The sequence below is a fragment of the Falco naumanni genome, chromosome 3 (genome assembly GCF_017639655.2).
Source record: "Falco naumanni isolate bFalNau1 chromosome 3, bFalNau1.pat, whole genome shotgun sequence".
In the NCBI taxonomy this organism is placed as follows: domain Eukaryota; kingdom Metazoa; phylum Chordata; class Aves; order Falconiformes; family Falconidae; genus Falco; species Falco naumanni.
Window position 1 is genome coordinate 108134304 of NC_054056.1, and position 13288 is coordinate 108147591.

Below are 13288 nucleotides of genomic sequence, written 5' to 3' on the forward strand. Positions count from 1 at the left end.
AGGGACAGGGCTCAGCTTGGGTACCCTCGAAGTGCTGTGAAGGACCAGTCACCCCAACACAGCCCCGAGCAGGGACGCGGCCCCGTTGGGACGCCCGTGTGTCGGCATGTACGGCCATGCACACGCACCCACCCATGGTGCCATGCCTGCCCCTCCATGCCGATACCTCTGGCAGCAGCATCGGAGTTTGCTGCCTGCATGCTGGCTAGCAGCTCGCTGCCCTGCGCCTGGATGGTCTCTAGGGCCACCCCCAGCTTCTCCAGCTCGCCCAGGGCCAGGCTGTTCTCACGGATCTGCTCCCGAAGGTGGGCTGCATCACCACGGATGGAGGGCTGGCTCTGCAGGCGGCTCTGCAGCTGCTCCAGGCACTCCAGCAGCAGGTCCATGCGCTCAGTCAGCTGGGGAAGGTGTAGGGGGGGACGAGCCCGGTCACTTGAGGGGAAGCCTCAGGGAACACCAGCCCTCCTGGTGCTGGCTCTGTACCTGGCTGTAACGTGGCAGGGCATCCTCCAGCAGGGCAGCTGCCTGGCACACGCGCTCACGGATGCAGCCGTACTGCTCCTCTGCCTCCTGCCAGCGCTGCTGGAATGGGGCGCCCTGCTCCGGGCTCAGCTCCACCAGCTGTGCTGAGACACGCTGCAGCTTCCCCATCAGGGGCCGGTGCTCAGCAATGGCCTCCCGAAGGCACTGAGGGCAGAGGAAAGGCTGTGGGCACACGCAGGTCCAGGACAGGGCACACGGGGACATGCCCTGGTGCTGCTGCCCTGGCTCAGTACTTGTGCATGTACCCAGGTCCCTGCAGTGCTGCCACCACTGTCCTATGCTCCCAACCCCGTGGGATGGCAAAGCACGTCCCTGCCTTCGCCTTCACCTTTGCCATGCCCCAGCTGAATCCATCTTCCCTCACCTGCAGCAGCGCTTGCTGTTCCTTGAAGGCCTCATAGCTGATGGCGTTGGGGGAAATCTGCACCCCGATGACCTGTGTCTCCTCCAGCCAGGGCAACAGCTCCTCATGGGCCTCAGAGAACTGGGCAAGCAGGGACTGGGCGTGCTCCAGCTGCACGGCGCAGGCTCCACTGCGCAGGAAAAGCTGTTCCATGCGCTCCCGCAGCGCCTGCACCGAGGGCTGTGAAGACAGATGGCTCACCAGGGGACACGGGGCATGGCCGGCCCCTGGGGCAAGGGGCCCTGCTGTGGCAGCATCCCACCCAGCACCCACTGGGTGCAGCCCCAGCACAGCTGCTCACCTGGAGGTGCTGCCGCAGGGGCTCAGGGCAGGACTGGAGCAGCAGGTTTGAGATCCCCAGCAGACGCTCCACCAGTCCCCGGTGGTGCAGGATCTCAGCAGAGAGCAGCTGGAAGACAGAGGTGGGTGGGTGTCAGGTCCTGCAGAGACGTCGGCAGATCCATGCGCATGTGATCTGGGGGGTCAGTGCAGGAGCCCAGCAGAGTAGGGGTACAATGCCAGTGTCCCTGGGGATTTCCCTTTGGCGTTGGGGTACCAGTGGGTTGCACCCTGGCCCAGAGCAGCACTGCAGACCCACCTTCTGATCAGAGAGCTGCGAGTGGAGGGCCTGGGCATCCAGCTGCACCCGCCCGATCTCCTCCAGCCGCTCGCCGAGCCCAGCCAAGCGCGCAAGCTGGGAGTCAAGGATCTGCTCGAACTGCAGAAAGGAGGAGACCTGTCAATGTGCCGGCAGGGAGAGCACACGCACCAGGGCAGCCTTGCCGGGACACAGACCCCCTGTGTGTCTGCTGCTGGTTAGCACGGGACCTCCTGCTGTAGCCTGGTGCAGCCCATTCAGCCACATCCCTCCAGACCCAGCTCCCCCATCTCATGCTGCAGGCAGCAATGCCATGGAGCCAGGGAGGGGTGAAGGGGGCCGAGGGTGACATTCCTCAGAGCCCCATGTCCCGCACCTTCTCCTTGTCGCTCGTGCTGACCGGGGGCTCCTGGCCACCGTGCTGGCTGTCCCAGGAGCCCAGCTCCTTCTCCATGCGGCCCAGCCAAAGTGCCAGGTCCTCCTGGGCAGTGCCCAAACGGGATGAGGCCTCCAGGGTCTGTCCCAGCCGGTGCATGGTGTCAGCACTGCTCTGGCCCACAATGAGATACCGCATCCTCAAGGACTCCATCTTCTCCTGTGCCAGCTGGGCCTCCTCCCCTGCGGCGGCAGCAGTGCAGCCAGCATCAGCGCTGCTGCAGCCGGGGACCTGCAGCACTGATGCCCTTCCTCCCCCATGACAGTCACTCTGTCCAATCTTCCCCTGCGCCTGCCCCTGCCCTGCTTCTCCTGGACCCAGCTCCAGTCCCTCACCCCCACTGGAGGCAAAATTTCCCACCACACCCCTGGCCCCTCTCTACCCGACGTCCATCACACAACACTGTCCTCCCACAGCTGCCAGCAGCACCCGGTGGAGAGCAGAGGGGCCCAAAGACACCCAGAACCAGGTGTCCCCTCACTGGTGTGGGCTGCCACCTCCCCAGGACATGCCTTGGTGCCAGCACAGCAGCAGCACACTGTGCTCATTCCCTCCCACATCCTGTGGTCCCGACCTTGCAGCCACCACTTCAGCCGACCCCACTCGCCTGTCACCATCTCCAGGACCCGCTGCCCGCTCTCCAGGGCACCATCCAGCTCTCCCAGCCGTTCACGAATCTCCTCGCAGAGGGCCTGGGCAAGAGGCTCCCGTGGCAGCGGCTGCCGCAGACATCACCCCACACATCCCCACTGCACCCACCGGCATGCCTCCCGTCCCCACCGCCAACCCCAGACCTCCCCATGGCCCCGCTCGTGGTTTCCCCTGCCCCACTGAGCCCCACTCACGCCCCCCACCCTGTGCTGCAGCAGGTGCCCGAGCCCACCCAGCACTCAGCCCAGCCTCGACCTGGGTTTGCCGGTGGGCGTCCTGCACACGGCTGACGCAGCCATTGGCATGCCAAAGCTGAGCCAGCTGCCGCTCCGTGGTGCCAAGCCACTCCTGGAAGGAGTCCACAGCCTCCTGGAAGCCCTGTGCCGCCGGCAGGATCCGCTCCAGGTGGCCGTACCTGTGCCAGGAAGGTTGGGTGAGCCAGGGAGGGCACAGCCCCTGGCTCCAGGGGCCAAAGCCCCCTCTCCCCCTGGCACCGGGGCTGGGTGGCCGACAGCCACATCCAGGGTCCCCCTGCCCTGTGCTCCCCACCCCAAAACTTCCCACCCTGAATGCAAGGGGGGAGGCGAGGCCAGCATCCCTCTGCTCAGCCCAGGCAGCACCACGAGCATTCCAAGGACACGTGGCAGGTGCCCTGGGCTGAGCAGGGATGCAGGACACAGGGATGCAGGAGGAGGCAGCCCCTGCCCGGCTGCACCAGCACCGGCTCTACTCCATGACCTGTCCAGGACCTCCCTGCCCCGGTATCACCCTGCCAACCAGGCTGAGTGCTGGCATGGCCACACTGAGGCACCTGGCCGTGCCGCTCCACTCCAAGCCCAGCGAGACCCCAGCGAGCTCCCCTGCCTCCTGCAGCAAAGGGCCAGCTCTTGCCCTGGTGCTCCACAGCCTCATGCTGGAGCAGCCATAGAGCCACAAACCTGGTGACCTCAGGGCCAGGAAAGCAGGCAAGAGGCATGGCAAGAGCTTGCCCCAAAGCAGAACTGTCACCCACCACCCTGCACAGTGCCGGCCTGAACCGCTCCAGACCGAGCCCCTTGCAGGCAGCGGGGAGGGCCGGGCACTGCAGTGAGGCAATGGTGCATCCCTGGCTGGCAGAGCACCGCAGAGGCTGCAGGGACCAACCTTGCACCACACACAGCTGGAGGCAGCACAGTCTGCAGGGCACGGTGCAGCCCTGGTGTGAGTGGGATGGGGACAGTCCCTCTGCCAGGGCAGCCCTGGCAGAAGCCCGGCAGAGCATGCCACTGCTGCACACAGGGATGGCAGGGGGGTCACAGCACCATAGCCCCGCTGCCAGCTGTTGGGAGAGCCCGTGCAGGCAGGGAGGCGGTTGCCACCCCAGCTGATGAAGATCTCAGCCCTGACCCACCTGGCTTCAGCCTCCTGCATCAGCTTGCCCCACTTCTCCCCAAGGCCAGAGAGGCTGCCATTCTCCTCAGGCACCGCCGTGTCAGAGCCGTGCGCTGGTGGCACAGGTCTGTCCTGCAGGAAGAGCTCCACCCGTGGCCTCCGCTCCTCCAGCAGCCGCTTCAGGAGCTGCAAGGCAGTGGGGCATAGCACTGTGCTGGGGACCCCCCTACCTCCAACGCCACCTCGGCACAGCCTGGAGAATCAGCAGCCCTGGGACAGCCGCTCTGCCCCCCGGCCCCCTAATCCCTGGCTGGAGAGCAGCGTGGGTGGGACACGCCAGCCTGGATCTGCTGACCTTCTGCTCCTCCAGCTGGGCCTTCGCCACCTTCACTTCTGCTGAGGGTGGCTTCTGGTTGCTAACCAGCTCCTCCATGTCCGCCACCCAGGCCAGCAGGCACTCCAGTGTGTCCTGGGCTCGCTCTGTGCCCGTCAACTCCTCCAGGACTGGGACGGCCCGCAGGGACACCTGGGGAGAGAGGTGGCTGAGCCGCCTGGCTGGGCAGGAGGCAGCCATGGGGCAGCTGTGGGGCTGGGGTATGCCCCTCCCCACCATGCCCTGCCCAGGACGTGATGCGGGGGACAGGTCCTCCCCAGCATCCCCCCACAACCCCTGCTCGCCCCATCGGCAGGGCTGTGTGGGGATGGGCTCTCTGCAGACCTGCGCTCCTCCTCAGGGCAGAAGGACCGGGCACTGCCCGCAGGGCTCCGCAAAGCCAGGGCTTCGTGCCATGCGGACCCCCTGCAGACACACATCCCCCATCAGCCGCAGCAGAAAGGAGGGGGCTTGTCTCATCCTCTGGCACCCAGATGCCCCAAAGCAATGAGGTGGGGGGTGCTGCCAGCTGGGCCCACATCAGGGCATCAAGGGCCGCATGCCCCGGCCGCAGATCCCCTGGCACAGGAGAGCGGCGGGAGCGCACAGCCCCACATGAGCCCAAGCCAAGAGAGACAAAAGCAGCCAAGACTCGCTCACGGAGACAACTGTGCTGGCAGAGCAGCCCCACTGGCACAGCGTCTTCCACAGCGAGGGTCCCTGCCCGACAGTCACCTCTGCGGCATCCGTGTGTCCAGCGCGGCTGCCAGCCGCGAGCTCCCCCGCACGCTCCGTCAGCACGGTGACGGTCCGGGTGACCAGGGGCTCCCCACCCTTCTCGCCAGCCGGGTACTCGGTCACCTCCACAATCTCTGTCACGATGGTCTCAGTCACCTCCGTCACCTCCGTCACTTCCCGGGTGGTGACAGGTTTCCAGGACCAGGTGCTCCGGGGGGCACTGGCCCGGGGTGGGGTCCAGGCTGCACCCCCCACCTGCCCCTTCAGCGGGATGCAGGCCGTGCTCCCGTTCTGCACCGCCATCTCTGACTGGCTGCGCTTCAGCACGGGGCTGCCCGGCCGGCTCCAGCTGGCACCGGGCACCGGGCTCCAGCCGTTCTCCACTGGCACCAGTGGCTTCTCCGGTGGCCCCAGCCAAGCCTCTGCGATGCTCCTGGTGGGCGGCTGCCCCACGTCCAGCCCCAGGTCCCGGAGCTGCGGCTCCCGGAGGAGCTCCTCTGACCGCCGGCTCTTCTCGCCCAGGCAGCTGGGCCGGCTCACCGAGTTCCCCATGGCATGGGCACAGGCGCCGGGCCCCCGCCTCAAATCCCGGCCTGAAACAAGCCAGGAGGATGCACATTACCGGAGCCACGGCAGGGCTGCACGGTGCCTGGACCCTGTATCCTCTCCTGCCCTTGCTCCCAGCTGTGCCTCTGCCTCGGATGGCTGCTGGTGCTGCCCAAATTCCTGCACGGGCTTTGGGGGTTCCCAGCCCCCTCCCCCCGCAAAGTACTACGGAGAGCCGGGGCCCTGGGGACAGGGAGGGACAAGGCGCTGGCCGTCACCCAGGACCAAGTGGAAGGAGGGGACCCCAAGGGGTTCATGGCGGGGCGTACGGCCCTGCACGTCAGGCGCGCGTCTCGTCTCGTCAGCAGGCATGTAAATGAAGGGTACCGGGAAGCAGCGCAGGGCACCCGGCAGACAAGCAGATGCTCCTGACCGGCATCGCTTTGTGCCATTAGATTAACTCAGAGGCCAGCAGAGCTGGGAGAAAAGAGCCATCTGTCTGCAGGGCCTGACAAAGGCGGCCTGGGGACCTGCTGGGGGGAGAGGGGCTGGGGGCCATCCGTCTGGGAGCACCCACCCACCCGCCCAGTCAGGGAGGCAGCCTCCCCACCCTGCCAGCCCTGCCGCAGCCATAAATCCCCCCGCGCCACCCGGCAGGACCCTCCCACGCCAGCCCCCTGCCAGAGCCTGGCTGCAGCCGCAGCGCCTGCCCGCACCCAGACCCACCGCTGCCAGTGCCCAGCCCTCACGCCCAGCGCTGGGTGCACACCCTTGTGCCCATGTGCACACGCACACACCCCCACGTGCACTCACACGCACCCACACTGGCACGGTGCACCCGCACTCCACCCTGGGCATCACACCTCTCTGGCTGGGCATCCCACCGCCGGCGTGGGCCGGGGTGCTGCGGGCACCCACCCAAGGGCCACGCAGCGCTGCACACCCTCCACACCCACGCACCTGGGACCACATGCACACCACGCATCACACCCTGCTCTGCTGCACACCGGGCCACTGGCAGAGACCCCCAAACCCCAACGCACACCTGCGGCCACGGGGCTACACACGACATGCAGCCGTGGCCCAGGAGCACACGGGCCAGCCTGCCCCACGCACCCACAGCGGCCGGACACCCCAGGGTGCACACTCCTGCGTGGCCGGAGCGCCGGCCAGCAATCACACGCACGCCGTGGCACACCGTGGCACATGCCACAGGGACCATCCTCGTGCAGCGGGGCATCGTACGTGCTGACACGCGGCTGCAGCAGGCAGCAGACCCCGCACCCCCGAGCCGGTGTGGCCCCACGCGTGGCATCACGCCCCTGCCCTGGCCCCCCACAACCCTCCTGCGTGGCCGGGCTCCCACGGGGCAGCACGGGTGGAGGAGCCACAGCGCCGGGGGAGGCGCGGGCTGAACCGGGGAGTCAAGCCCCCCACACGCCCCACCGCTGCCGGGGCACCCCCGGCTTCTCCCCCGCCGGCGGCCAGCCCCGGGCTGCCCTGCCCGCAGCCCCCCGCCCGCCCCGCCCCGGAGCCTCCCCAGCGCCCCCCGCCCCGGGCACTCACCCCTCGGCGGAGCCGGGCGTCCATGGGGCCGGGGCCGGCCCGGGGGGGCTCCGCCGCCCCCGCTACCCGCCGCACCGCCGGGCCATGGCGGGGGACAAGCCGGCGGAGCGGAGCGGGGCTCGGGGCTCGGGGCTTGGGCCCCCCCCGCCTCTCCCCGTTACCGCCGCCCGGGCATCCCCCGCCCCGGCCCCGCCGCCGCCTTTGTGCACTGCGCCCGGGGGACGGGGCGGCACCGGGCGGGACCCTGCGGCACGGCACGGCACGGCTCGGCTCGGCTCGGCACTGCCCCGACACGGCTCGGCTCGGCTCGGTGACCCCGCCGCACCCCCCGCTGGCACAATGCGGCCGCCCGCGTTAACTCTTTGCGCGCCGAACGGCGCCGTTACCGGGGAAACCCCCGGGGACTCGCAGCCATCCCGGGCAGGGGGAGGGGAGCAGCGCGGTTCCCACCGCCCACCCCGCGCCGCCCGGCCCCCCCTCACCGGCCACCGCCGCACCTGCTCCCGCACCGGTACCGCCACCGGCACCTGCTCCCGCACCGCCACTGGCACCGGCACCGGCACCGCCGCTGCCACCGGCACCTGCTCCCGCACCGGCACCAACACCGGCACCAACACCAGCACCGGCACCTGCTCCCGCACCGGCACCAACACCAGCACCGGCACCTGCTCCCGCACCAGCACTGGCACCGCCACTGCCAGCGGCACCTGCTGCTGCACCGGCACCGCCACCGGCACCAGCACCGGCACCTGCTCCCGCACCAGCACCGGCACCGCCACTGCCAACGGCACCTGCTCCCGCACCGAGCTGTGCTGCCCCGGACCTGTACTCCCACTGCATCCCCGGCGTGTCTGCACCCGCAGCCCCATGGCAGCACAGCACCACAGTGGCACAGCCCCACGGTGGCACAACCCCACGGAGGCACAGCACCACAGAGGCACAGCCCCACAGTGGCACAGCCCCACGGTGGCATAGCACCACAGAGGCACAGTCCCACAGTGGCACATCACCACAGAGGCACAGTCCCGCACAGCACCACAGTGGCACAGCCCCTCTGGCTCTGGGGTTGCACCCCTCCGGGGCATATTGTTGTGTCTGGCCCCCCCACCTGGCTCCAGCCCCTCCAGTCCTGGTGCTGCCAGCCAGAGTCTCAGCAGGCTGCTGCGGCCGCAGAGGGGGCATAGCCCTGCTCCCCAGAGCTCTTGCAGGTGCTGGGTGTCCTCAGCCAGGCTCGGTGGGACATGGCAGGGACACGGCGGCTGGACAGGGCTGAGAGATGCTACTGCCCACCACACCCCGCAAGCCAGGGTCCCCCAGGCCTGAGCTCAGGGACCCCATTCTGCCCCTGCTCTGAGTGTGGGAGAGCCTGAGGGGGGTGGGCAAGGGGCTGCCAGAGGTGCCGGCGGGGGGGGGGGTCTGCTCCTGATCGCAGGGTATGTGGTGTGAGCCCCATCCTCAGCCTGCCTGGACCCAGCTCTGACACAGTGGCCCCACAGCCAGCAAGAGAGGCCCTCTAGGGTGGGGGGTCCTGCCCTGCACAAAGGAGTGGGTGCCCCTCACCGGGCCCCGGGGAGCCCAGGGGCCGCTGCAAGGAGTGTCGCGCTGCACTGATGGATGGGGCTCCCTTGGGGTCTCCTGAAAGCAGCAGGCGGAGGGGCCGGGGGCTTTGTCTGCTCTGCTGCTGGAGATGCTGCAGGGAATTAGCATATCCCAGGCTCTCCTATGGCACTGCACCATCTTCACCGCTCTGCTCTGGCACCTTCCCAATGCCCACAGCTGGGAGCTCAGCACCTAGCGCTGGATCTGTGCGTGGGTGCCCTGCCCAGGCACCAGCTCCCTCAGGGGGTTCTGGGCATCCCCAACTGACCCAGGGGCCAAGCAGGTGGGACCTAGCCCTCCCTGATGGTGCTGAGCATCATCAGGTGCCAGTGCCAGTGTGCTGGGGAACATGCTGCTCCACTGAGCACCAGCGGGCTTGACCTGGGGGGCTGCTGCCCTTGCCTGCCACCCTGAGCCCCCTGGAGCAGCCACCCCCTCCAGCAGTGCAGCTACCACGCTCCTCCCTGCTGCCACACGGCAAGCAGGCACCAGCCTTGGGACCCCTGGGTTCAGCCACCATGCTGGCAAAGCACCCTGGGCGCCCCACAGCACCCATCTGGGACCCCACGTGGCAGGGACTGGGCAGGGGGGCAACAAGCTGACTCCCTCAGCAGAGCAACTGGCTGCCTCCTGCCCTGTGCGCCTGCCGGCAGCTCGCCTGGCACGCTCCACAGCCCCAGGTACCGGGCTTGGGGTAGGCACGGGCGCCCCAGGCAGAGGGAGCCCAGTGCGGGGCACCGGGCGAGAGCAGTCGGCTGGAATCCGTAGCCTCAGATCCCGGGAGTGGGGTGGGTTTCTCCTCGGCCTCGGCTTTGTCTGCGCCGAGGCCGCGATGAATGGCCCTTTCAGTTTGTGCTGTCATGTGTGTGGAGGGAGCCCGTGTGCTGGCCAGGCCCGGAACAAAAGGAGCCGGCGAGGGACTGTTCGCAGGGCGGCGAGGAGGGGGCCGGCTAGGGCAGCCCCCGCCACGGGTGCTCCCGCCGTGGCTTAGCGTAGATGGGGTGGTGGGAGTTGGTGGCCTGTGCTGGCCCGAGGCTGGGGGAAGGACACGCCAGTGCTCTGCCGGTTGCAGGCAGGTGGGTGGGCAGTGGGCAGAGGGGTCTGGGCAGCAGGGATGCCTCTGCACATGTCCGGGCAGGGGGCAGCCCTCGCACAGCTACACACATCTTACATGGCTGCATGGCCCTGAGCACGGCTGCACACACTTTGCCTGGGCAGGGTGACACGGCTGCACACACCTTGTATGGCTGCACACACCCGGTGCATGGCTGCACATGCCTTGTGCATGGCTGCACACCCCTTGCCTAAGCAGGGGGACATGGCTGCATGCACCTTGCATGGCTGCACATACCCTGTGCACAGCTGCACATGCCAACTGGGCAGCAGTGCTGTGGGACACGGCTGAGCTGGAGTGGAAGGTGGCCATGGCACCAGCAGGGCACCTAGGCAGCAATGCCACCAGTACCAGCAGGACCCCAGGTACAGCAGGCTCCAAGCCCACAGCAGCCGATGGTGGTGTTGGTGGGGACAGAGGCGTGACTGGGCGAGCACTGTCGGGCTGGGGAGCAGCAACCGGGAACAGGGGACCCTGCCTGGCTCACGTGTCACCAGCAGATCTGCAGGGCTGTGCCACAGGGCCTCCCAGCTGGCCATGGCCCAACACCATCGTCCCTTTCAGGGACCAAGACCTCACCAGCCTTGGTGGAGACGTGGCCCGGGTCCTGCCTGGCTCTGAGCGGTTCTGCCAGCTGCCATGCACCTGGGGGTGAACCCATTACCTGCAGGGCATGGCCAGGCTCCGGCAGGGTGGGCAACCTCTTCTCCACCGCATCCAGCCAGTGCCGCAGGGCCAGCAGCTGCTCGTGCACTTCCAGCCTCCGCTCCATCCATTCGCCCTGCTGCCACGCTCTGGGGAGACAGCAGGGACACACCGGGCTGCTGGGCTGCACGGCTGCCACCTGCCCTGCCCACCTCTGCCACGGGCATCTCTGCCTGGGACCCCCTTGGCTGCTCTTGCGTGGGAGAGGGATGAAATGATACCCAGGCTGCCAGCATCTCTCTGCCCACAGCGCCCACCTCTCCCCTGTGCTGCTCCAGGGAGAGGATGGCTCTAGGAGTCTGCGGACCAGGGGACATAAGGACCCCAGAGGTGACCCCACTCAGCACCCCATGCAGCTGACCGACGACCACCGCAGATGCCAGGGAAGGCAGCTCTGCAGCTCCTCTCCCAGGAGACCCTGGACAACCTCGCAGGTTTCCCGTAACCAACCTTGCACCCCATCCCACCGGTGTGGCCAGTGCTGGCCCAGCCATACCTCCCCTGCCTTGCCTACATGCCACCGGGCAGGCATCCCCGAGCCGCCCCCAGCCCCACGTGCCCCTCGGCAGGGGACGCCCCTCAAGGGTGCCTCGGCCAGGTTTGCAGGCAGTACCTCTCCTCATGTCCGTGTCATTGGCAAGATAAACCCAGCGCCCAGCACCCAGCGCTCACAGCTGCGCCTGGTCCCGTCCCTGCTCGCCACATGGGGGATGTACCTGCACCCTCCCCATCCCACAGCGGCTAGTCCAGACCCCCCGGGGCTGTGCAGGATTTGGCCCAGTTCCCCTCCTCATAGTGCAGATTTCCAAACGCACACATGCAGACCCCAGCCCTGGCCTGCCCTGACAAGGAGCCCTGGCACACCCCGCTGTGACCAGCACTGCCCGTACCTCTCTATCTCTTCCCCATCCTGCGACGACTCCTCCACACTCTGTCCAGAGAGACTGGTGTCATCTGCAGCACAGCGCTTCTGCAAGGAGAGCAGGAGAGGGACAGGGTGTGGGGATTTGGCAGCTCCGCCACCCCGCCAGCACACCAGTGCAGATGTCTGGGGGTGTTGCTGTGTCCCCCGCCAGGGACTGCCATCCCCACAGAGGGGCAGCTGCTGGCCCATCCTCACCAGGCAGGACAGAGCACCCCTGGCCGGGACACCCGACCTCCATCCTCTGCTCCAGCCTTGTGGCACTGGCCCACCAACCATCGCCAGTACCTGTGGGTTTCGGCTCTGCTCATCTCTGTCTCCTCTGCTGGGACGAGCACCACTCGACACACCGATTCCTGCAGCTCTCCTGAATTTCCTGACCCTTTTTCACCTGGGATTGCTCCCAGATCTCACTTGCTGCCAGCTACACCTTCCAGCCCCTTCAGCTTGTTCTGGTTGCTGGTCCCTGGTGTCCCTACATCTGTCCCTCGTAAGGCCACACACTGCAAAGCCCATGGTCCAGCGCCTGGCTGAGCCCAAACCAAGCCATGGCAAACTGACCCACAGAGCTTCCCAACCCGGCCAGGGGCTGCACCGCTTGCCTGCCTCATATTTCCACTGACCCCACAACCACTCCATTTCCCTAGCCCCATGCACAGGATCTGTAGAGGGATTTTTAAAGGACCGAGGACATATGTTACCATTGTCCGGGTTGGACAACCCAGGCCTGTTAGTTGAAGCTGCAGAGCAGTTTTAAATTGTCCTGGGAACAAGCAGTGGGAGAAGGAAAACAAGCTATGCACAAAGAAGAAGCCAGGTGCAGAGCAAGTCCTGGGAACCGTGAAATCAACACACTCTCATCGGCACACTCTGATCAGGCACCTGCAGCATGCTCACCGACCAGCGACACGGACCCCCACGTGGCCCAGAGACTTTTATCCAATCACCTGTGTGTAAAGTCGGGTGAGCGGTCGGTTTAAGTTATAAATATGACCTGTTTGTTTAATAAAGGGAGCATGGCATGTATTGGTGTGATTGTCGTGACTTGGCCGACTCTCCACAGGGGACCCTCTTCGAGGATCAGGCCCCTCTGCCCCAGCACAGCAGGTGCCTTTGCTGGGGGCAGGCACTAGAGTCGGAGGTAGCAGAGCTTAGGCAGGCAGGGGCAGTGGGAGGGGATCATCCTGATCTTGCGGCTTTTCCAGCATTATGAGTTGAACCCAAACCTGCCTTGAGCACCCTGCATGCCCTCGGAGCACCCCAGAAGGCAAAGCCAGCCCACTGTGGAGGCACGGAGCAACAGCACCTTGGACAAGAAGAAAAGGCATGGGGCTGGGCAGCGCCCCTCGAACCACAGCAGGCAGCGTCTCGGAGCAGCCCACGCAGCCTGTGGCACCCAGTTGCATGCCAGCAGCACACATGGTCCCATGCAGACAGCACATGTTTCTGGGCATGCGTGTCCATGTGCAACATACTACCCACTCCAGCACGTGCCGAGGCAAACAAGGGGCTATGTTAACAGGGCCCTGTGGGGAGCACGGTGTGGCAAGGCCATTCGGCATGCTTTGCCAAGAGCCTGCAGGTACAGTGCAGTCTGCCACCCTCGGGCACCAGCGGTGGGGCTGGACTTGCTCCAGGCTGGGACACTGGCAGAGCTTGGCTGGGGCACCTCAGAAGGGTCTGGCCATGGCATGGGCTGTGTGGGGCTGGTGGGGATAAGGAG

General features: G+C 66.9%; 1 protein-coding gene across 3 annotated transcripts in view; it reads right to left on the reverse strand.

The window, feature by feature from the left end:
* LOC121085863 (microtubule-actin cross-linking factor 1-like) overlaps positions 1-13288 on the reverse strand; it is a 36452-nt gene that overhangs the window by 13821 nt on the left and 9343 nt on the right. The window contains exons 2-14 of one of the 3 annotated variants that reach the window (XM_040588918.1): positions 11534-11613; positions 10603-10732; positions 5111-5706; positions 4358-4528; positions 4022-4188; positions 2887-3046; positions 2588-2672; positions 1921-2162; positions 1545-1664; positions 1248-1355; positions 908-1126; positions 484-687; positions 167-398 (exon numbers count right to left, since the gene is read on the reverse strand). In XM_040588918.1, coding sequence (XP_040444852.1) covers positions 167-398; positions 484-687; positions 908-1126; positions 1248-1355; positions 1545-1664; positions 1921-2162; positions 2588-2672; positions 2887-3046; positions 4022-4188; positions 4358-4528; positions 5111-5706; positions 10603-10714 — 2416 coding nt within the window. In that variant the 5' untranslated portion in view covers positions 10715-10732; positions 11534-11613. Of the gene's footprint in view, positions 1-166; positions 399-483; positions 688-907; positions 1127-1247; positions 1356-1544; positions 1665-1920; positions 2163-2587; positions 2673-2886; positions 3047-4021; positions 4189-4357; positions 4529-5110; positions 5707-7225; positions 7471-10602; positions 10733-11533; positions 11614-13288 lie in introns of those variants that run through there. The other 2 variants (XM_040588919.1, XM_040588920.1) reach the window with 2 other exon arrangements.